We start from the raw sequence: 23295 nt of genomic DNA, 5'->3' as shown, positions 1-23295 counted from the left end.
CCAAACACAATAGATAGAATTTCCCTGATAACTCAGGGTTTTTTTGTTTCCACGTGTCCAATGTTTTGTTTTCATTGGTGGCTAATGAACTTATTACCAAGTATATACTTTTTAAATGTGTATTTATCCTATCTTGTCATTGTATTCTTTATAGCTCTACCTTTCATACTTTATTTGAATTGAATTCTTTATGTGTGCTCTGATAAACTTTCTTCTGCCAATGATTTGTTTAGTCATTTTTGTCTCTATTAGGTATGTTAAAATCTTTCTTCCCCTGTCCTAACATAAGCTGCATCTAAGTGGTATGTTACCACATGACACGGAGCACCTCTTCCTTCTGTGCTGGTAGATTGCTCCTAACACATGAGTGATCTGGTTTTCTCAGTATTTACCATGAGGGCTTACATGAAATTCAAATAAAATACTACATTAGCACTTCTGAAGTAAAAAGCTAGAAAATGCAATGTTCTATTATATCTTTAAAGATAAAATGTGTTTTCTGTTCCTTTCAATGTAAGAAAAAGACGAGGCTTTCTGCTCTCATAAAGATTTACAGCCTGGAAACCAAATGGGCAATTTTGCTGTGTCTTCTAGGGTCACTATGAGTCAGAATTGACTGAACAGCCATAAGTTTGGGTTTAAATGTAGAACTTGGTAAGCACTCTTTGTGTCTAAAAAGTGCATTGAATTGCTTAATGAAATTTCTTAGGGAAGATTATAAAAACGACGTTTGATTTCCTCAGTCTTGGCATCAGTGTATTAAATAGAATCACCAAATTTAAGAGCTTGAAGGCTATGTTATTTGTAATAGTTATTCAGTTAGTGAACTAAGGTTAAGAGATTAATTGACTTGTCTAGTTCACATAGTTACGAAGCCCTGGTGGTGACCGATAGGCTGGTGGTTACTTGTTGGGCTGTGGGCTGTTAAACACAGTGTTAACAGAAGTGTGAAAACAAGAAGGACCAGTTCTGTGGGAGAAAGTCTTTCTGCTGTTGGAAAGATTTACAGCCTCCCTCAACCAAAGAAGCAGTTTTACTCTGCCCTGTAGAACCACTGTGAGTTGGAATCTGCGTAATGGCAGGAGAGGAGGACAAGATAAAATACAGCTTTCTGAATTTATAGCCACTTGCCTTTTCTACCACCTCCATTCCAGCTCTGCAAACTAATCTGAGTGCTGATTTCTGTACCTGCGCTCAGAGGATGGCCAGACTATCAAATTGTAACTAGGAGTAAAGTCATTGTGCCAATGAAGGCTTTGTTGTTGTCCACATGAGTATCTGTGAGTTTCTCTGCCTTATGGGCCTAAAACCACATTGTGATCCAGGCTGTGTATTCAGATTCTCCCAGTGAGCAGTCAGTCAGTGGGGATGTACTAAATAATCACAATGGATAGGTAATTTCAAACAAAAAAAATGGGCCTTTTTGATACCTCTAAATAAAGTATCTTTAAAATGATGATTTCTGTTTAATATGAAATAAAACTGATCATTATTGCTATACCAGAATAAACTTTGAAGATCTTGAAATGAGCTAAACTCAGAGCCTGTTGGCATATGTAAACATAACTATACTGTTTCAAATTCTACATTTCAGACTTTGATGAAAAAAATGAAACATTTCTTTTTTTAAATAAATGTATATGCAAAATAATAAGAGAATCAGAAATCTCTGACTTAGCCAAATGAAAGATAAGAATGATTTCATGTCTCTTTAGCACTGATGTGATTTGCTGTTTAGGGTTAATGCTTTTCCCTGCAGCTTTCTTCAGTAGTCTGTCAGTATCAAGTTGCAGTGCATAACTATCATGTCATTTTATGAAATTAACAGTATGGTGTACATTTATAATTGCCTTTTAACGAAATATATTGAAATAATAATTTAAGAAGAGATTCAGATTTTTAACAAGATAGGTTTAAAATTATATACCCTAGATTATTAAAATAAAGCAGTTAGTTTTCATAATAGTTTCAATGCATATCCTAGAAAAGGAAAACATGTTAATTCCTTTAAATATTTTTTAGACGGTTTACTTTCTCTTTTTATTCTGGCCCTCAACATTGATAGATGGTAGGAACCTTATATGAGCATGCAGGGCTTGAATTGTTTCTTCCTCTGGATCAACATATAAAACGGAAAACTTACTGGGATCTCCCTAAATTATCTTACTTCTATGTGCACTTAAATTTACTTGTAAACATGTTTTTAATTTAATTTCCAACTGAAATATTCTGATGTAAAGTATAAAATGTTATGTTTGCTTTCTGAAAGGTATTGTTTAAATCTGAAGATGTGTATGTGTGTTAATGTCAAAGATGTTTTGCTTAACACTAAAAGAAATAATAGCATTCACACATGGATGACTCTAAAAACTTTTTCTGCCTTTTAATTCTTTTGAGCTCATGAATGATGCTTACATAGTGAATATATTCTTAATACCTCCACAAGAGGGATTATGGCATAAGGTTCAGGTACTCTTGTAAGATTAAGATAAGTAAAGCTATCTCAGAACTTTATCTCAGTTTAATAGATGTTAAAGTCTCTGCTTGCCCGCGTTTTACCAACCAAGGCATCGACTCCAACTCACAGCAATGCTATTGACAAGGTGCAACAGCCCCTGTGAGTTTCTGAGACGGTCATTCTTTATGGGAGTAGAAAGCCCTGTCTTTTTCCTGAGGAGTGGCTGGTGGTTCCGAACTGCTGGCCTGGTAGCTAGCTGCCCAATGCATAACCACTAGGGCTCCTTCAAGTCATCTCTTAAAAACTGACATTTCAAATCCCTTCAATATACATTTTCTAATTTAGTGTATCTTAAATCCCTTATTAATATTTGTGTTATTATCAAATGAGCCTAATTATATGAAATTATGGTTAATTTTATAAATGATTTTATTAAACATTAAAATTCAGTAGGAAAAAGTAAAAAGGTTTTCCAAACTTCCATCAAGAAAATCTGCCTTTCTATGAGAGGTTGCAAATGTTTTATTTAAATCTAATTAGATAAATCTGAGTGAGGTTTTAATAACATTTAATTATAAAGCACTTGTGTGTTGAGAGATCTTACACTATGATTTTTTTTTCCTTATACTAGGATTTTAACAAGTCAAGTTAGATGGGCAGTTTGAAGGACCCAGGCTGTCATATTTAAGATCATTCTAGTAGTAACAACATAAAATAAGGTTTGGGGAAAATTAAAAACATTCTGATTTGAGGTTTTCTCTCCTTTAATTGACAGTTATTAGTTCTTTGTAAATTGTAGTTACTATGGTTTAAAAGCAAAGATAAAGCAAAAGGTTTTTAAAGAACTGAAGAAAAACAATAAGAGGCTAGAGTTCCTAGCTGTAAACACCCTTTCCCAGCCCTTTTTTCATTGATAATTGTCATTTCACTCAATCTCATCTTTTACTCCCTGCTACTGGAGATGGGAGGTAGCTTGGGTTTTACTTCCTAGAACACTATGTAAAACGTGTTTCCCTTTGGTATTCGCATACCTTAGTAACCTGAAGCGGTATTAAGAGTAGTTCCTTTACTGTGCTCTACCCTCCTGTGTTTCATGCTGTCCTGTGTCCTTACTTATCAGAGAACAAACATAAAGATGATCTGTTTTTTAAAATAGGCTTTCTTCCTTGACTGTATTTCTTTTTTGAATGTATCTTTAGAACGTTAGTTCAACTTATAAAAATAGGTAAAAAGTTTGATTATCTTTTGAATAGGAAATTTTTTTCTCTCTACCTCCCACAGTGTTATGTGATTATTTTCTGATTCTCACTACAGGTAGTCCAAAATTTATAACACATGCACTTTCCTATCACCTATTATTTTGGAGGGTGGGTATCTTTTAATTTTATTATCAGTTGGATGAATTTTTAGAAAATTGTTTCATTGTCATATAATTCAGATTATCAAAGACTTCAAGAAGAGTTGTGCAGTTATCACCACATTTGCTTCGAAGTACACAATTTTACAACATTCTCTTCTTTCTTTGCTCTTAGCTCCCTATTTTTTTCTTCCATTGTTCTTAGTTCTCTGTTGCCCTCGTGCCCCCACCCCCCAACCTCCCTGCGCATACTCCTAGGTAATTATTAATCTAATTATTCTTTCTAGAGTTGCCTATCCTGGATTCCATATACAGAATAGCATACATAATAAGAAACAGATAAAAAGTACTAAATTGGTTGAATGTCTACAGAACAGATCCCCAGTTTCCTATTCCATTCGTACACAGTTTGTTTCATCTCATTCATTACAATCCCTTCAATGTACCATCATGTAGCTCACTTCCCTGTGTTTTCAGTTTCTGTTCAGCCTTCTTCCTAGCGCTTCCCACATTTGTCCTTGGGTCATTGCTGCCCTTTTTATCTTAGTCTAGCATGAGGATGAGGTTGGTTTCAGATCTGAAGGGTGAGTATGAGCCATTGTCTCAGCAGTTCCACCTTCTGTTCAGCCCGTAAACTTGGTTTCCTTTAATGTTTTTGAGTTCTGTTTCAACATTTTTCTTACACCCTCTCCAGAAACTTCTAATGAGATCTTTTTCGGGGCATTTGGTACTAGTAGCAGGATACCACCTTAATTCTTTCAAAGCTAGTTTGTGTCTTTGGATTTTCATTTCTCTTCTTTGTTCTAGTCAGCGAAAGACCAATATGGTTCCACCTTAGTATCTGAGCTTTGAGCTACTTCCCAAAGTGGATGTAGAACATTGTCTCTGTGATCTATGTTATGCCACTTGACTTTGCTATAGCTAGAGACTGTAGTCCTGAAGCTCCCCACCTTCCCTAACCCCCGCCCCCAGACATTTAGTTTCTTAGGGTGTTTTGTTATCTCTAAGAAATTTTCATAACTATGTCCTCTGTGTACTCTGCCACATTCATTGATAACACTTGATACTCAGTTTCTCCTTCTGTTTTCATGTCCTTTGTCATTCATATAACATGCCAGTCATTGATAACATTCTTATTAAATTACTTGTAAATAAGCCACCTTAGTTCCATCATATTTACTTATGTTTTAGTGTCTTATCTAATTTACTATGCTTCTGTTACTATGTTTTTCAATCTTCAGTCATAGGCTTAGTGATTATGGTTGTCCAATCAAAAATAAGGAAACTTAATCTAAAAGGAAAAATCTGGCAGTTCGATTGCTACATTCATAATTTTATTCCTGAACCTCTTTCCTTTTGTTTTTAAACTTTAATGTTACAAAATATACACATTTAACACATGTATCTTGAGGTTAAATCAGTTCATAAAATTTTTAGTTGTTTGAAAATGAGTAAAATCAGAAATTATACTTCAGCTCCCTGGAAAAAATCTGATTACTTACCTATTACTCTGTATATGTATTTGCATGTACTTTTTCAGAAAGTAATGAGCTTTCTGTGTATGCCTTTCCTTTCTTAGCCATGATCTCAAGCCTCAGGTGGTGGAGATAGGAAAAAACAATAAAGAATGTGAAGCAGAACAAATTGGTAACCACTAATGTTTAGATTTCTGTTTCCTAAACCAACTTTAGTGGCAACATGTCTTATATGAATAACTTAGAGGGCCTCAGCCCTTCTCTGCAGAAAAACTATGAGGAAGAAACATGAAAGATACAAAATACTAGTAGCTCTGTGGGCTAAGCACTACACTGCTAACTGGAAGGTCAGCTATGTGTATGCACCAACTACTTTATGGAAGAAAGGCGGTCTATTTCTGTAAAGACAACACTGCCACAAAAATTCTGTGGAGCAGTTTTTCTACTCTCCCCCGTGGGGTTGTTATGAGTAGTAATTGCCTTCATGGGACCATGTGGTTTTTTGTTTATTTTGTTTTTTTAAGATAAAGGGATCTTGGAATAGACCAGCATACTACACTAGCATACTACACTAGTGAGTTTGTGTTAGAGAATGAAAAAAAATAACTTTTCTAATATTTTAAAAACAGCATAACTTACTTTAGCAGAAGCTAAGCTTTCATATAAACCACCAAAAGCATTTATATAGCCTAGTAGATTTCTCCTCATTTTACAAATGCAGATGTTCACTGTATCCATTGTATCATTCATTCACTCAGAAACATTTATTGAATAGATACCTGTTGGGCAGATTTACTTCTGAGTGCTAGGTGTATATGACCACTGACAAGATACACTTGGTTTCTGGCCTCGTGTTCTCCATGAAGTAACTATTACCTCCCTGTTTTATTTTTTTTTATCTTTAGTTACACATAAAAAATTATTTATATGCCTGATTCTCATATTAACAGAAGTGTCTGCGCTGTCTTCTAATTTTTCAACATGTCACCAGTAACAGTTTTTAATCTGTCTTAACCATAAAGAAGAAAGTGCTTCCACTTTCTGTAGTGTGTTCCTTTGCTTAATGTCAGTGGCTGTGAGACTAACATGTAAAGATCCGCTTCTTGTAGGTTTCTTAACCGTTGTCTCTATCTCACCATGTCTATATGCTTTCAGTGTCAAAGCAGCAGAGTTATACCGAAGATGCTTTGTTGTGTTGCTATTATTTTTTACCATGTAAAAAGATTTTTTCCAACCGTAGCATAGCAGGATGTTGAATGACAGAGGTAATGTTTTTTGTTTTCGCCTTTTTTTTTGCCATAAAGGCATAATTTCCAGAGCAGGAATTATGCACATTTGTATGTTGGGAAAAGAAAGTTTTTATCATCTCCATTTTGAAAGTCTATGTGGCATGAGGATATCTTTTCCCTTGTTGTTTTGGTGGTGGTGACGGTGTTTTGTGGTGTTGCTTTCATTTTTTTTTAAAACAAAATCTACATATTCACTCACATGAGATTAAGTATTTGCTATTAGACAGTATCCAAGTAAACACTTTGAATAGAGCTTACTAGCTGCTTATCATTAATAAAATTTTTCATCCTGAATGTCTGTTTACCATTCTACAGAAAACACAGTCTTTCAATTGGTTTAAATTATTCATTATTTTATTTCACAACGTGTGATGTTCCTCTCTTTAATGGTTAGTAGATTGATCAGTTTTTGTGAGGTATGTGTATGTTATTAAAAGTTGTGGTGTGTGTACTCTCATGGTGCTTTTGAAATCGTGATTTTTATTTTATCGCCTTTAAAAGATAACATAATAACTCTTTTTTTAATAATTAAACTAATTTAGTAAATTCAAGATGGAGGCGCTTTCCTACTGATTATGCTTCCACCTCAGAAGATGAATTTGGATCAAACCGTAATTCCCCTAAACATACTCGTCTACGTACTTCTCCAGCCCTGAAAACTACTCGATTGCAGAGCACTGGGTCCGCTATGCCTACTAGTTCTTCATTCAAGCACCGGATAAAAGAGCAGGAAGACTACATCCGAGATTGGACTGCTCATCGAGAAGAGATAGCCAGGTTGGTTTTAGTGAATTGATTTGACCAGCTGTCATGTTTTGCTATTTCAGCTAGTACTAACATTTAACTTGTACTTGATCTATACTAATAATCCAAAAATGAAATTCACTGATAATGATAAGCTGAGTTTTACCTGTAGCTACATTCCATCCAGCATTTTTTCTTCTTTTTTTTTGAATGTCAGTGCTATCAACATATTGTATTTTGTTTGTTTGTTTGTTTGTTCTGGTCTTTTTCCTCCTTTTATTTCTAGTAGAGAATGCTGATGAGTCAGTAAAAGTATTGAAAGGCAATCAGTAACAGCTCTCCAAACTTTGAGAGTTACAGAGTTAAATTCATTATTTTAGAAGTCTAAAAAGATAACAAACTACTTGTAATGTTTTCTGGGGAGAATTATGATAGGCAGATTTTTACTAGTATTTTATGAGTTTATTAAATTTGGTAATTCAACATTTTTACTTACAATATACTTACTTTGAGTATTAAATCAGATTATATAAAACAAAGTGTGTTACAGGTGAAGGTTTTAATTTATAGTATTATAGTTGAACATTGAGGAGAGGTTTTGCTCAAACAGGTGCTATAGGAATTAAGTTGTTTTTTTAAATGTGTGTGATAATAAATTTTATTATGGTGTATATTTTGTACTTGAACAGTGCAAGCAGTTAAGTACTCAGACACTACATGAAAGGTTGGCAATTCAGGTTCCCAGAGGTGTTTTCTAAAACCTCACCCATTAAAAACCCTGTGTTCTGCTCTGATAGACCTGGGATTGTCATGAATAGGAGTTGACTTAGTGGGGGTTCCCAGGAGTCAACAATTCAATGGCAACTGATGTTTATTTCATACCATGTTTTAGATGTCATCTAATCAACAATTTCCACCATAGTAAAATTATTTCTACCTTTACTACTCTTTGAATTTTATACCCAGTAACATTATTAAGGGCTTTATATATAGTAGTCTTATAAATGTTTTTAAAAAGAAACTTTTGCCATCATTTGATAGGTATTCTTTTTCTTTCTTCACTCTATTAACTTCTATGAATTGTATATTTTCTGGCTCAATTCATTAGTTTAATATAGTGTTTATTTTTTTTCATTTTTAATGACTACTCGCTTGTGGCTGCTTTTATTGGAGAAAATGTTCTTCTGTTCCCATTAGAGAGCCCTGATGGTGAAGTGGGTTATGAGTTGGCCTGCTAAGCAGAGGGCCGTCCACTCGGTGGTAGAAGGATGACGCTTGCTTCTCCTGAAAAGACTAGTCACTGTGAATTGAGTTCTGGGGATACAACATACAATGTATTCTCTTGCTGACCAAAATGTGTGTGGTTCAAATCCACCAGCCACTCTTGGAGAAAGATGTGGCAGTCTGCTTTGGTAAAGATTTCCAGCCATGGAAACACTATTAGAAAGTCCAACTCTGTCTTACGGTTCCTATGAGTCAGAATGTGATGCCAGTGGGCTTTTTGGTTCTGTTTTCATTTTACTGCTTAAAACATTTTTGGTGTACCATACGAATACTTTTTTATTGAAAGTAATTGTGGAAGCATTTTCTATCAGTTCTTTGAGTTAGAAGGGGAGCGTGTATGTTCTTTGGGATTATGGGTCATTATAGGCTCACCAAATGCCTGTAGTGAGAGAATCTTGACGCCTTTTCTTCTGCTGGGCAGTGTCAATAGCAGGTCTTCCTCTGCTCTCGTTTCCGTGGGAAAGTAGAGGGGCAGTGAAGGCTCTTAAGGAGATGGATTGACACAGTGGCTGGAACAATTGTGAGGATGGCATAGGACTGGATAGTGTTTTGTCCTGTTGTGCACAGGACAGTCACAATGAACTCAGTGGCACCTAACAACATCTAAAACATGAAGGAAAGGAGATGTCTGCCTGCGCAAGGGCAAATGGTGTCTCAGGAACTACAGCTTTCAGACGCTCCCCTCTCAAATTTTACCCTACACTAGAAAGACCAACAATTGTAGTCTCAGTCTAAGCCAAACTCAGTCCCTTCGCCCAAATAGAACGGTGTTAATACAAAGAGGAAGGCGTATTGGGGTGCACATTTTCTACTGGGTTTCATTTGGTGATTATGCATTATCACTATCTGTACCAAGAATCAAAGGCCAGACTTTACTCTGTAATGATTTTTTGCCTCCAGTTTATTTGTAGTACTGCTCTAGTAACAAAACAATAAAATTTGCCTTTGAGATTTTAGGTGTTCAAGACATATTTATCAGCCATTTTATCTCAAAGCCAAAGTTGTTCTTTTTAACGAGGAGAAAGGATGGGGTTGGAAGAAGGAAAGCTAGAAAACATGGGAGGAAGCATAGGTAATATTTATGACTTACATTCCCTCAGACTGATAAGCTTGCTTAACATGAGGAAATTTAGTTGTAAATGTCTATGCATCACAAACTATAAGAGTGAGATAATTTTCTTTCTTTAAAAAGTTTACCGTTAGCCATCACTTAAGAGAAACACATGCTGAAGATACTTTATTAAAAGACTCATAGATACCAAGGACTCAAGTAGAAAGAAAATATGTTGAATCTGATGATGGCAACAAATATACAAATGTGCTTGACACAATGGATTAATGTATGGTTTGTGATAAGAGTTGTACGAGCCCCCATTAAAATGATGTATTAAAAAATTTAAATAAATCAATCATAGGTCATACTTTTGTATTTTGGCTTTTTTTCCTTTCTATTTTTAATTTAGGGCTGTGCCATTTAATCAGAACTCTTTAAATTTGCATGCAGTAATTATGTACCTCCACTTAAACTCAAAGCAGATAAACTTGATCCATCAGGAATATAAAGTCTACAAAAAGCATAGTGCATGTGCTCTTTCAGCGTGAGGAAGAAACTTTCATATATATATATGTATAGATCATGCTTCAGTTTTTTTGTTATTCCCATCCATTGCCATCAAGTCAATAGGACAGAGTGTAATTGGTCCCCAAGATTCCCATGGCTGTGCATTTTTATAGGAATAGGACAACCATATCTTACTCCCCCAGAGCAGCTGGTGTGTAATTCACTATGCCATAAATTCCTTACATTAGGAATTTTAACTGAATATCCTGGTTTTATGACTATTAGTGTAAACAAGCTAAGGTATCATTTTCATAGATGAATAAATAAAATTAATTAACCCCAGAAGTTAACGCCGGAAGATTGCATTATACAATTACCATTTGAAATAGAAAACATTTAACATTTTTTTCAGTGCAGTAATAAATATCCCATTGTGCCATTGAAATGTTTCTTTCAGAGCATGCTAGTTTGTAAGGTCCAACATACACTCTCTTCCTGGTCTCAGTTTCCCACATTTCCCCCTTTTGTTTTTTGTTTTAAATTTTAAAGGACCACACAGGCAACATTGTTTTTCTCAACACATTGGAAGCCTTCTGACTGCAAGGCAAAAATAATGACAATAAGTAATACAATCAGACCAGAACTTAAGCTATGCGAGATTCTTTGAACACAGGTTTGTGGGTCAAGCTCCCCCAGCCCATCCACCGATTGTTTAATCACGTCAGAAATAGGGGTTGTTTTTAAACCATCCTTAAGTGTATTGAAAATCTCCTCTTTTAGCTGTTTGATATCTAATGAGATATTGCCCTTAAACCCCTGCAAATGGTTTCTAATTAAAGCCCAGTTAAGGAAGGGTACAGTATATAGATAGAGGTTACATAATTTTTTCAATGCTCTAGTTCATTTTAGCATCAATTGATGTTATAAGTGCATAATTTTGATCTTCTAGCAAATGAACAGTTTGCAGCATAGAATGTTGGGTCATTTTTGCATAGAATGTTCAGTTTACATGGAGGCCTGGAATGCCCTTCCGGCAGCAGCAGCAATGGTATAGAAGTATTTGTAAGGCTCAGAAAGGCACCAATTGCCATTCTCATGAATCTGCAAGGTTCTTTTGACGTTTTTTGCTGGCACGTGCAACAGGAATGAGGTCTCTGGGTTCTCTTTCCAACTCACTGTCAGCTGCTGCTGATTCCAAGGTCGCATCTGCTGAAGAGGGATCCATCACTCTCTTTCTCCTGCAAAAACCCCGTGCACATAACCCTGCTTATAGGCAGTTGGTATCCTTGGGGAAAGCATCAGTCTTAGAGAGGATTGTGATGTTTTCTCTTCTGCTCCCTGTTCTTCATTTTTCTCCACACAGGGTAACACTCCCCCAAAGGTAAATCCATCTGTTTTTTCTGCCATCTGAAATGTGATCATAATATTCGGCTCCTAGAAATTAGTAATCCTGGCTTCCAGACTCCACTGTTCTTCCACCAGATCTTTTCTGGATCATCTTTCCCTGGAAGGGTAGAAAAAATGTTTCTCTGGCTTACTTATGTTAAAACATTTGTAAGGGGGGGGGGGGAAATTAGAGTTAATTAAGCTAAATTAAGTTTGTCATGTAATGTATTGCCTTTTGTCTCTCCCTTCTGCTTTAGTAATTGAGATTTTAGAATGCCCTGTGCCCATTCAAAGAGGGCCTTTCCCTGAGAGTTGGAGGGAATGAGTGTTATGTGATGAATATTCCAATCTTGACAAAAATTGGGAAATAGTTTGCTAGTGGAAACAGGGCCATTGTCCATATTCAGATGTGTTGGAGTGCCCATTAGAGCAAAACAAGACAGTAAATGGCTGCTGACATCCTTTGTGGACTTGCCAGTCGTGACTGAAGCCCATAAAAAAATCCTAAGAAAATATCTATAGTAACATGCACAGCTCGTATGTATCCAAATGAGGGTAAGTGAGTGACATCCATTTGCCAGAGTGCATTTGACTGCTGTCCTCATGGATTAATTCCATCAGGTCCCTCTTAAGTGAGGTTTGCTGAGAGTCCATTCTATGATGATTTGGACCACGTTAGATGATACCTATGCCATAGGCCAGCAGCATTATTGTGTAAATTATTATGTTCTGTCTTTGGTGGTGTAAGAGCAGGGAGTGCTTTTTGAGTTAACATGTCTTCATTAGTAGTTCCTATAGCAGTTGGCCCTGGCAATTGGATGTGAGCCTGATGAAGACTGAGTGGAGGTGGGACTTTGAGTCAGCAGGTGATAAATAACTTACCAATGTCAGAGTGTGGATCTGATTTTAGTTTTCCTGTCTCAATGAAAGAGCACATTTGCACTGCATCTACTGAGATGCTGATTATATTAGTAGGCATTTTACATTTTTGAACAATAGAATGATTATGAATATTTCTGTCTTCTGAGCATAGGTATAGCAAGTTTGAAAGGATTGAGAAGAGGGGCCCCAGGAGGCAGCAGTGCCATTACTTGAACCATCTGTGAAATAAGTGGTGCTCCTTCAAGTGACTTGAGGGTGAACCTTTGTAATGATCCATGGTGTTCATTTTAGGAACTCCCAGAACCTTCCTACTAACAATCTAATTTCCCCCAAATTGAGCTAACGCTATCTGAAATTTCCAAGAGTTTTTATCTGAGCTGGGAGTAAGCCAAGATTATTATTGATGGATCATAGCCACTCAGTTGTTGGCAGCGATGCCAGCCTCTGCTAATCATCTATACTCTGTGCCCAATAAGACCAACAACTTTGAGGCCAGTGTTGCCTCAATGTAGCCACGATAGAGGCTTATCCTCTTGGGGAATGTAGCGGTGGAGTGACTGGTATGTGGAAAATGACAAGGTGATGACTATAGCTGGATCAAAGTGATAAATATCCCCTTAACTGATGCATTCTACAAATTATAACTTGCAGTGAGCCTAAGGAGTGAGCTCTTTATGACTGTTTAGCCACAGGGCCCCTTTTAATGTGTCAAGCAAGTGTTGGACTTCCTGCTTAGAGATGCCCGGCAAAGCTCTGAGTCAATATATATCTCTGCTTTTGAAAATCATTTAATGTTTTTAGATGGTCTATTCTAATGTCACATTTCTGAGGTCTAATAGTTGTCCAGTCTGCTACTGTCCCTAGGTATAAGGGCTAGTTGTCTGAATTTTAATAGGAACAATTACTAATCCTGCCTGAGAGAGGTTTTCATCTCTCTGCATACGTGTTTGTTGCAGCATTTCATTATCAGGTGCAACTTTTAAAATATCTATGTAGGGGATGACATAAGCTTCGGAGAAGTGCTTTCTATGTTGTTCTAAATTTAATTTTAAATCTAATTTTTAAAACTGGACGCATGGTGGCGCAATTCACCATGTCCTGAGTCAAAGTTTGTAGGTGGTACCTTTTAGGAGCTTTTTGGTTTGATTCAGGGACGGTGAATGCAAACCTTACATAATCAGCAGGCTCTAAGTGGATAATGTGAAAACAATTCTTCAAATCTCTGATGATGAGAGCCCAATCTTTTGGAATCCTGCTAGGTAAGGGAAGCCCTGGTTGGAAGGAGGCTTCCTATGAGCTATCTGATAGAATTGACTGCTCTCAGGTCTATCAGCCTCCTCCATTTGCCTGGTAGCTTTCTAAGTACAAATACAGGAGAATTCCAAGTGCTGAGACTCTTCAGTATGACCTCTCAGCTACTCATGGAGAGCCTGCCTGTTTTTCTTTATTAAAGGGACCACTGTTCTATCCATATTGGGTTGTTTGACTTCCAGGATAGTTTCATAGGTGCAGGCCTTACAATAGCAGTGTCAATTAAAAATTTGAATATCCTACTCCAGGGTGGTTATTTTTGGAAGTGAACTCAATTGGAGAAGGATCTCATTGTCCATTTTTTCCAAGTCTGCTTCCCTGTTCTTTGCTATGGAATTCTGGTGAGGAATATGCAGACTAATAAAAAGCCCTGTTGTTCCTTTTGGCTTGCCGACCACAAGTCGATTGCAGTCCAACACATAACCACTACACCACCAGGGCTTCTTTGTTGTTCTCTTTTGGCAGTGGTCCCCACATACCAGTCCTAATAGCTGCTGGTGGTTCTGGTGTAAGCTAAACACCTTCCCTAGTTAAACCTATCTTTGCGCTCCCTCTGGTGGCGGGACTAAGTGATAGGACTGACTGAGGTTCAGTGCATTGTCTGCCAAGCTGGGTAGTCTGTGTCTGTTGTGCTTTATTCTTTAATTCCACAGTCACACCTCAGAACCCATTTGGTTGTAAGGCACTGTTGGGCAGGGCTCGAAGTATGCCCTGCTCCCTGTTTCTCAGCTGGGAAGTGTTCAACAATGGAACCCCTTCACTGTTGAACTTTGAGTGGCATGGATTTGCCCAGTGATGCCCATTTTTGCAGTGGGGTCAAAGTCGGGGTTCTCTTGAACCTGACATTGGCCCCAGCCTTGGGCCACTTTTAGCTGCTTGGCTGATTGGTTGGCATTGTCAGGAGTCTCTTTGAAAATATGTCTGACTTATCTGCAGTTAAAACATTTCCTTTTAGGCTTGGCATAATTAGCCATAGCAGCAGCTACAAAGTCTGCTTAATACTTCTTCATAGCAAATACTTTTTTTCAACAACACACGGCTATACATATGGACTTCTTCAGATAGAATTACAGAAATCAAATTGACTGCATCTGTGGGAAGAGACGATAGATAGAGAAGCTTAATATCAGCAGCTAAAGCCAGGTCAGGGGCTGACTGGAACCAGACCATCAATTTCTCATATGTAAGTTCAAGTTGAAACTGAATAAAATTAAGACATGCCCATGAGCGCCAAAATACAACTTGTCTATTCCATGTGAATTTTGAGAACATCCCAAGACTAGATTGGATGCATTGAACATTCAGTGAGCTGTGCAGTGACATCAAGAGCATCAAACGTGAAGAAAGCAAAAGGTCATTAAAAAGATAGGACAGAAACAAAAGATCAGAGTGGATGTCAGAAGAGACTCTGAAACTTGCTCTTAATTTGAGAGTAGTTGAGGCACATGGAAGAAATAGTGATGTCAGAGAGCTAAAGAGAAAATTTCACAGGGAAGCTCAAGAAAAAGTAAAATATTATCATGAAATGTGCAAAGACATAGAAAGCCAAATCAGAAGAACATGCTCAGCCTAACTTAAACTGAAAGACACGAAGAAAAAAAGTCAGGCCTTGAGTTGCAATATTGAAAGATTATATAGACAAATTTCTGAATGATACAGATGCATCAAAAGATTGAAAAAATGCACAAAGTCAGTATTCCACCACTTGAAGAGGTAGCGTATGATCAAGAACCACGGTACTGAAGGAAGTTCAAGCAGTTCTGAAAGCATTAGCCAAAAACAAGGTTTTTACATTATCCTTATGCATATATAAATATTTATGCATTATAACGTGAGATACAGATATGATAAAAAGATTTTGTTATATCACTTATTATTACCTTCTTCCCCCAAAAAAGACCACATCAATTTCTGTATGATGGAATAATAATTGAAATATTTCAACAAACTGGAAGCACCCATCATGCTTTGCCAAGAAATTTGGAAGATAGCTGCTACTGGGCCAACTGACTGGAAGAGACCCATATATGTACCCATTCCAAAGAAAGGTGATCCAACAGAATGCGCAAATTATAGAACAAGATCATTAATATCACATGCAAGTAAAATTTTGCTGACCATCTTACAGCACTTGCAGCAGTACATTGACAGGGAGTTGCGAGAGGTTCAGGCTAAATCAGAAGAGGATGTGGAACAAGGGTATCATTGCTGATGTCAGATGGATCTTGACTGAAAGCAGAGAATACCAGAAAGATGTTTACTTTGGTTTCATTGATTCTGCTAAGGTTTTCAAGTGTATGGAATATAACAAACTATGGGGAGTCTTGAGAAAAATGGAAATTCCAAAACACTTTATTGTGCTCATGTATATCTTAAAAATGAATCAAGAGGCAGTTGTGTGAAAAGAACATGGTTTAAAATCAGAAAAAGTATGTGTTGGAATTGTATTTTCTTAACCATACTGCACAAGGCTTCTTTAGAGTCGTGAAAAGCAAAGGTGTAGTGTACTCTAAGGACTAAGGTGCACCTGACCCATGTCATGGTATTTGCCACATAGGCACTTTGAATAAGGAAGCCTGGGAAAAGAAATCATTATGGTGTTGGTGAAAAATATTTAAAGTACTATATATCATCAAAAGAACAGGTAGGTCTGTCCTGGAGGAAGTACAGCCAAGCTACTCCTTAGAGGCATAGATGGCAGGCTTCGTCTCGTGTACTTTGGATATGCTGTCAGGAGTGACCAGTTCCTGGAGAAAGGGTGTCACGCATGATAAAGTAGCAGGCAGGGCACTGAAAAACATGAAGGCCCTTGGACAAGATGGATGGACACAGTGACTGCAACAATGGGCTCCAACAGGACAGTTGTGAGGCGGGCACAGGTCTAGGCAGTGTTTCCTTCTGGGGGCGGGGTGGTGTGTGTGTGTAGTCACTAGGAGTCAGAATCAACATCTAACAAGTATCATGTTTCTCATCTGTAAACCAAGATGATGTACGCTTAATAAAAAGTTGTGAGAATTAAATGAAGTAATGAATCTAGAGATTTTTTTATAATGGTGCTCAATTATATTTTATTATAATTGTTCTTATTATATTTTGGTTTGCTTATTTTATTTATTCTGAATCCATGAGGCCAAGGACCTGGAATTCCAGCATCACTGTTGTAGTCCTCAGTGCCGGGTACAGAGTAAGGACTTAGAAATCTTTCTTGGTTTTCTTCCTGCCTTTTTGTATTGGTAAATAAGAGGATTATCATCTATGACTTGCTATAAATTGTATACATGAAAACCTATGAAAGCTGGAACCTATGTAAGTAAGAAACTTACCAGAGAATGAAAATTCAATTATTTTCCACTAAAAGGAGACATAGAAAAGTGGCAAGTGTGTGTGTACCCTATCAAAGTCAGAAAACTTGCAGGACCTGGGAAAATACGACAATAGTGCAGAGAGCCAGCTGTTACAGGTTTTACCATATATTGATCATAAATTGTTCCTGTTGGGCTTTAGCTTTATTTTAAGGTTACAGAAATTTTTACATGTGCTTTTAAAAATATTCTGTCATTCCAAAGCCTTCCTATGAATGTAAATTTGGTTCATGTGAAGTAGAAATGGAGAAATTCAAGTGTCCTTGAATTAAAGTAATTGTAGGAGGAAAGTAGATGTCAATAACTGACTCTCTTTAGATTTTACCCCCCTATTTTATTCTTTGATTATCACTGCTAATTATTTTGTTGTTTTGTTCATGTGGCCAAAAAGCGCAAATGACTTCATAGAAATTAGGTCTACCTTTGGGATATGGTTTTAGTATCGGTTAAGTTTTGTGTGACTGCTGGGAAAGTTGTGTAACTACTGGCAAGTTATTTGACTTCTTGGAAAAAATCAATAGCTAAAGTCCTATCTCACAAGAACATGATGAGCCTTAATTGTTTATTACAAAGCATATTATGAAGCATATAATAGCATAACATCCTAATTTTCTTGGTACTTTTAGTCTCATGATACTGACAATAATGTTCCTAAATGTATAAATATAAAATACTTAGTTACAAAGAAATTCAATTATATTTAAATAGTTATCAAAATATTAAAAACTATATTAATAATGTGGTTCTTTCACAACTTATAAATATTACTCCTTTGTTTTTGGTGGTAGCAATAATTTTGATGGTATGCATATAATTGATGTTTTGAAATACTCATAGTAAAACTCACCTGTATTCCTACTATTAGTATGGTTTATTGTCTGTAATTGAAAGAAATTATAAACATTGCTTAAAGGTAAATCTAGCATTGTGATTTTTCCTTTCTCATTCAAATTCATTGTCCCCTGGAATTCTAATCACCACCTTAATATTTTAACACCTCTTTCATATATTAATAGTCACACTAATAACATATTAGAATATGGCATAGCACTATTTCAGGCTGTTTACTATATATTTCTCAAGGTGGTATGCTATAGATTATTTGGGATTTCTTTTCATTAATTTATGAAAGATTTTGAATATCAAAACAATGAATAGCATTTCCAGAGACTCTTTAAGTTTTACATACAAAACTAATTTGATATTAAACCAGTGTAACTGATTCTGTCATAAATGATTTTTTTTCTAGGCTGTTATTTAAAAGAATTAAACTTCTTTTCTAAAATTATTCCCAGGATCAGCCAAGATCTTGCTCTCATTGCTCGGGAAATCAACGATGTAGCAGGAGAGATAGATTCAGTGACTTCATCAGGCACTGCCCCTAGTACCACAGTAAGCACTGCTGCCACCACCCCTGGCTCTGCCATAGACACTAGAGAAGAGGTAGGAGATCTTCATGGAGAAATGCATAAGGTTCTTTCTTTTCTTTATTTCTTTTGCTTTTAGCATTTCGCTTAGTTTATTTTAGTTATACCCATCTTCCCTGTTTGCATGAAGCACTGCATTTTCCAACTTTGCTTTAAAATTTTTTGTTCTGTTTGTGTAACAAAACTAGTAAAGGCTAAAATTTAAGGAAACTTAAAATATTTGAAATAAATACTTTGCTTCTTATGGGTCTATACTTTCACTTAAAATATGAATATAAAGTATACCTGAAAAGTAAAATTGGCAAGTTACTATAAGAAAATTTGGCTATGAAAATAATTGTAATTAAATAGCTATTTTCATAGAGAGGTAGCTATATTTCTCATAGTAAATAAATAATTATCCCATATTCTCCACTTTAAATAATCCCATTAGTGAATTATATATGTATACACGTATATAGAGAAATAAACTTTGAAAATTAAAAGAAGTGTATTCCCACACAAGAAGTGTACCATGGAAATACTGCAGGTTCTGTTCTAGACCACTGAATAAGAAGACAAGTCTTTTGTTTGTTTGTTTCCTAGGACATGTAAAAGTTATTTGTACATTACACTGCATTCTGTGCAGTGTGCAGTAGTGTAGTGAAGACGCTAGGAATATGGTAAGAGCTACCAGAATGTGACAAAGACGCAAAGTGAGCTTATGCTGTTGGACAAATGATGCCGCTAGCGTTATTTGACGCAGGGTTGCCACAAAGCCGCTAATTAGTAAAAGATGCAGAAATGCGTTGTCTGCAAAGCGCAGTAAAACAAGGTCGATCTGCATATGCACACACACACCTATTTAGTTTTGAAATATTTTTGTCAGCTTTGGAACTTAAGTTAATGTGTATAGACTATTGCTCATGTAAAAGCAGAATTTCCTGTTTTACAATTCTGAGGGATACTCATAATATTTCCTTTAAGTGGTGGCTTTTAGCTTAGAATACAAATGCATGGTCGTCTTCGGCCAAGTTGGCCATCTTTACTTGGAGCACCAGTGCAAGCAAAAGCTGAGTGTTTGAAAGAATCTCTGAGTTTCCTGGGTCAACAATTTAAATCCATCACTTGTTTCTGTGACTCAAAAGCTGGAAATGGTTCTTACATTTTGAAATGTTTTGTAAAAAATCAAAACAAAAATAATTTGTGATATAAAAGTTGTTTGAAATTTGAACTTTACTATCCCTAAATAAAAAGTTTTTTTCAGAACCCAGTCCCTCACGTGTCATGTATGACAAATGAGGTTGCTGTAAGTTCAAATTTACTGGACAGAACCTAACAACATAATTGCTTCAGTGCTTCAGCGATAAGTAATTGAGACAGAGAATGCTATTTGGCAGCAAAACTTTAAATTTTTATTACTTAGTGTTTACCAGCCCCTGATATAGACCATTCCACTCCCTTATTTTATATAATAATAATGTCCTGAATGATAGCCAAAAACGAGTATCCTTTTTACAAATTCTGGTAACCTGTTAAGATAGTTCTTTCGTTGTTATTTATCACAGGATTTTTTTTTTTAAGCCTAGTTCTTTCATGACCACTGTTTTATTTAAATTTTTTTTCATTTGCTATCTAATTTGGTAAATGTTTTGCCAATCTCTTTGTGTAGTTTTGTTACCACATTGATCCATTACAAATATGTATAAAATCATCTTTATTGATGAAAAACAAAAGGTTCTTCACGGTAGCAAGACATACACAATTCTTCTACATTTAAAAGATTATTTTCTCAGCTGCCTAACAATTGTACATAGCATAATTATACATTCACTAGACTTTAGTGAAATTATTCAACCATTTCATTGAATGTACTTTCATCTTCCCTTTTTATTTTTAATTATACTATAGTTTTATTTTCTCTTTAGTAAAACCAGTTCCTTTGTATTGTGTTGGTACAATTACCACTGTAAATAGCAGTATATAATTTGGACAGAAATGTATCATTTTTACAGCTTTATTAAAAGCTTATCTGGCAGAGATTGAATTATGTATTTTGTAGATTACTTTTTCCTTTTGTAAACTTAATTACAGTTTATCTTGTGAAGAAATTTAGTGCCTGGATTTGGGGAGGAAAATAAGAAAGAAAAAAAAGATAGGAAAGTAAAAGAAAAAGAAACATTTTATCGGTAAGGCAATGAATTCAGTGTCCATCTATGATGGCTCATTTTTTTTTTCTTTCTCCATCTAGTTTCCAAAGATGGATATTTCTATCCATGGAAGAATCTAATTTAAAATAGTTATATAAGGTTAAGTCAAATAGTATTGCTAAACCTGTTAGGTACCTTTAAGGCATCAAAATGTGAAGCTGTTCCTTTTCAACATGCCCTCCTTCTAGGTGCGTACACTTCTGAAGGGGATGCTTCCATCTTGTTGACCCTTCCCAAAGAATCCTGTACTCTTCGATTTAACCACATCAAATGACAGTTTTAGCATCCTCAAGGGACTCAAATAATGTTCCTTTTAAACAGTGGTTCTCAACCTTCCTAATGCAGCGACCCTTTGATACAGTTCCTCATGGCGTGGTGACCCCAACCATAACATTATTTTCGTTGCCACTTCATAACTGTAATTTTGCTACTGTTGTGAAACGGGTGAGAGAGACCTGTGAAAGGGTTGAGAACCTCTGCTTTTAAAGATCCTTTGAGTCTAGGGAACAATAAGATGTCTGAAGGAGCCAGGTTAGCACTGTAAGGTGAATGGGGTAGGGTTTCTCCTTCACATGGACAGCCCTTGCTACCCTTAGAGAATGGGCCATGTGTCATGAGGAAAAATTCATCTACAACTTTCCTGGCATTTTACTCACCAGTACAGTTTTCGGTTTTCTCAACAACTTATTAAGAAGCTCCCACCATCATATTGTGTCCTTAGAAGGATCTATCAAGGTTACTAGTATGTAATACCCTGCCCCTTTCTAAAATCACCATCACCTCTGAGCTGATGTCTCTGCCGTGAATTCATCTTTTCAGGTTTTCCTGATCTTCCTTTAAATGTTTGATCCATCAAGAAGCTGTTGCTTTATGTGGGGCTTCATTCCCATTAATTTGTTGCAACACTTCAGTGATTTGAGAAGAGGTCCACTTGAGTTTCATTAAATTTTGATGTTAGCCTTGACCTTGAAATCATCTTTTTTCCTAGCACAAAAGAAGTATCTTTTTAAAAAAATTTTCTGAAGGTGTCCTAATGAGATTAAGACAGATGTATCAACCTCATCTGTTACAAACCACTGCTTGCACAGACATGCTTAAACATTTAGTAGAGAATTAACCTGTGAATATATGAACTGGAACCCTAGTAGCAATACATTTTGATTTACCCTCATATTTTAGATTATAAAAATAAAATCAATGTAGAGGAGCATAAATTTTATAGACTAAATGAAAAAGTAATTGGTTTATTGAAGGCGTCATGTTTCTATTAGTACTTGAGAATTTAATAATAACACGTCTAGTCATCAGTATTATTATGCCATTATCTATACTTTTGAAAAATCATTCTGTTCTCCTAAGGTTTTGCTTTTGTTCCATTAGTTGGTTGATCGTGTTTTTGATGAAAGCCTCAACTTCCGAAAAATCCCTCCATTAGTTCATTCTAAACCACCAGAAGGAAACAACGGTCGATCTGGTGAAGCAAGATCTCAACCAGCAGAGACTCCTGATCACTTAACAATTACAAGGCGGAGAACATGGAGCAGAGATGAAGTAAGTCATCATAGTGTATAAGTCATGACAAACAGTTACTGAAAGAGATTACTGATTAAGAAGTGATTTATTTGTTAATTTAAAATATCTATATATATTCATCTGATTCCATACTGAAAGAGAGAGCACTATCAACATGTTATTTTAGGCTTTATGGGGAATTGGTTGAAAAAAAAAAAGATAGTTACAGCACTCTGTACAAATAAGCAAATTAAGGTACAAAAAGATAAAGTAAATTGTCAAAATATGACAGTAAATGATGAAGTCAAAATTTAAAATAGGGAATTTACTTGCAGAATCTTCTCTCATAACTAAGTTGTTCTAACCATGACAGTACTTTTCTATTTCTTTCTTCATTTTTTAATATATAGGTACATGCAATCTCTAGTATTGCATGGTATGAGCACAAGGGGTACCCCCCTCCAAAAAAAAAAAAAAAGAAACGTTCATAGTACGCATTTTTCCTGCTAGGCGAGCATCAAGGTACTAGATAGTGCACCCAAGTGGCATTGCCTGGGATGGTTCTCTCTGATTGCAGTGAATTTTTTCATAAAAGCAGTTCATTTGAAACTCGTTTTTTGTGGTGGCTGATTTAAGAGAACAGCATGCGGCTGTGAAATATTGTTTCCTGATTCAGAAAAATACCACAGAAACTGTTGCGCTATTGACACAGCTTACAAGGACACTGCTAGGGGGAAAACTCAAGTGTACAATTGGTTTTCTTATTTTAAAAAAGATGAAATATCGATTGATGACCAACCTCATTCTGGAAATCGGTCACCTTCCCAAACAGACGGAAATGTGTACATGTAGTACATTTGGAATTCATTCCACCAGGTCATACTGTTAATCAGCTTTCTAGATAGAGGTTATGAGAAAGTAGCATAACAGTTGTGACCAAAAAGGCCAGATTTGTGTCAGACGGGGGACTGGTTTTGCCACATGACAATACACCTGCTCACACAGCCATGTCAGTGTGCCTGTTTTTTGCAAAAAGAAGCATCCTCTCTTACCTCCAC

The 23295-nt window shown here is 36.1% G+C and overlaps 1 protein-coding gene across 12 annotated transcripts in view; it reads left to right on the top strand.

The window, feature by feature from the left end:
* Window positions 1-23295, top strand: part of CEP170 (centrosomal protein 170) — a 168750-nt gene that overhangs the window by 125069 nt on the left and 20386 nt on the right. For 6 of the 12 annotated variants that reach the window (XM_075531135.1, XM_075531075.1, XM_075531114.1 and 3 more), the window contains 3 exons: window positions 7122-7356; window positions 18405-18582; window positions 22106-22276. In XM_075531135.1, the coding sequence (XP_075387250.1) occupies window positions 7122-7356; window positions 18405-18582; window positions 22106-22276 (584 nt within the window). The remainder of the gene's footprint in view (window positions 1-7121; window positions 7357-18404; window positions 18583-22105; window positions 22277-23295) is intronic. The other 6 variants (XM_075531083.1, XM_075531143.1, XM_075531153.1 and 3 more) reach the window with 3 other exon arrangements.

This window comes from Tenrec ecaudatus, chromosome 1 (genome assembly GCF_050624435.1).
Source record: "Tenrec ecaudatus isolate mTenEca1 chromosome 1, mTenEca1.hap1, whole genome shotgun sequence".
Taxonomy (NCBI): domain Eukaryota; kingdom Metazoa; phylum Chordata; class Mammalia; order Afrosoricida; family Tenrecidae; genus Tenrec; species Tenrec ecaudatus.
Note: the sequence above shows the minus strand (reverse complement) of the source record. Positions and strands in the feature narration are given on the sequence as shown.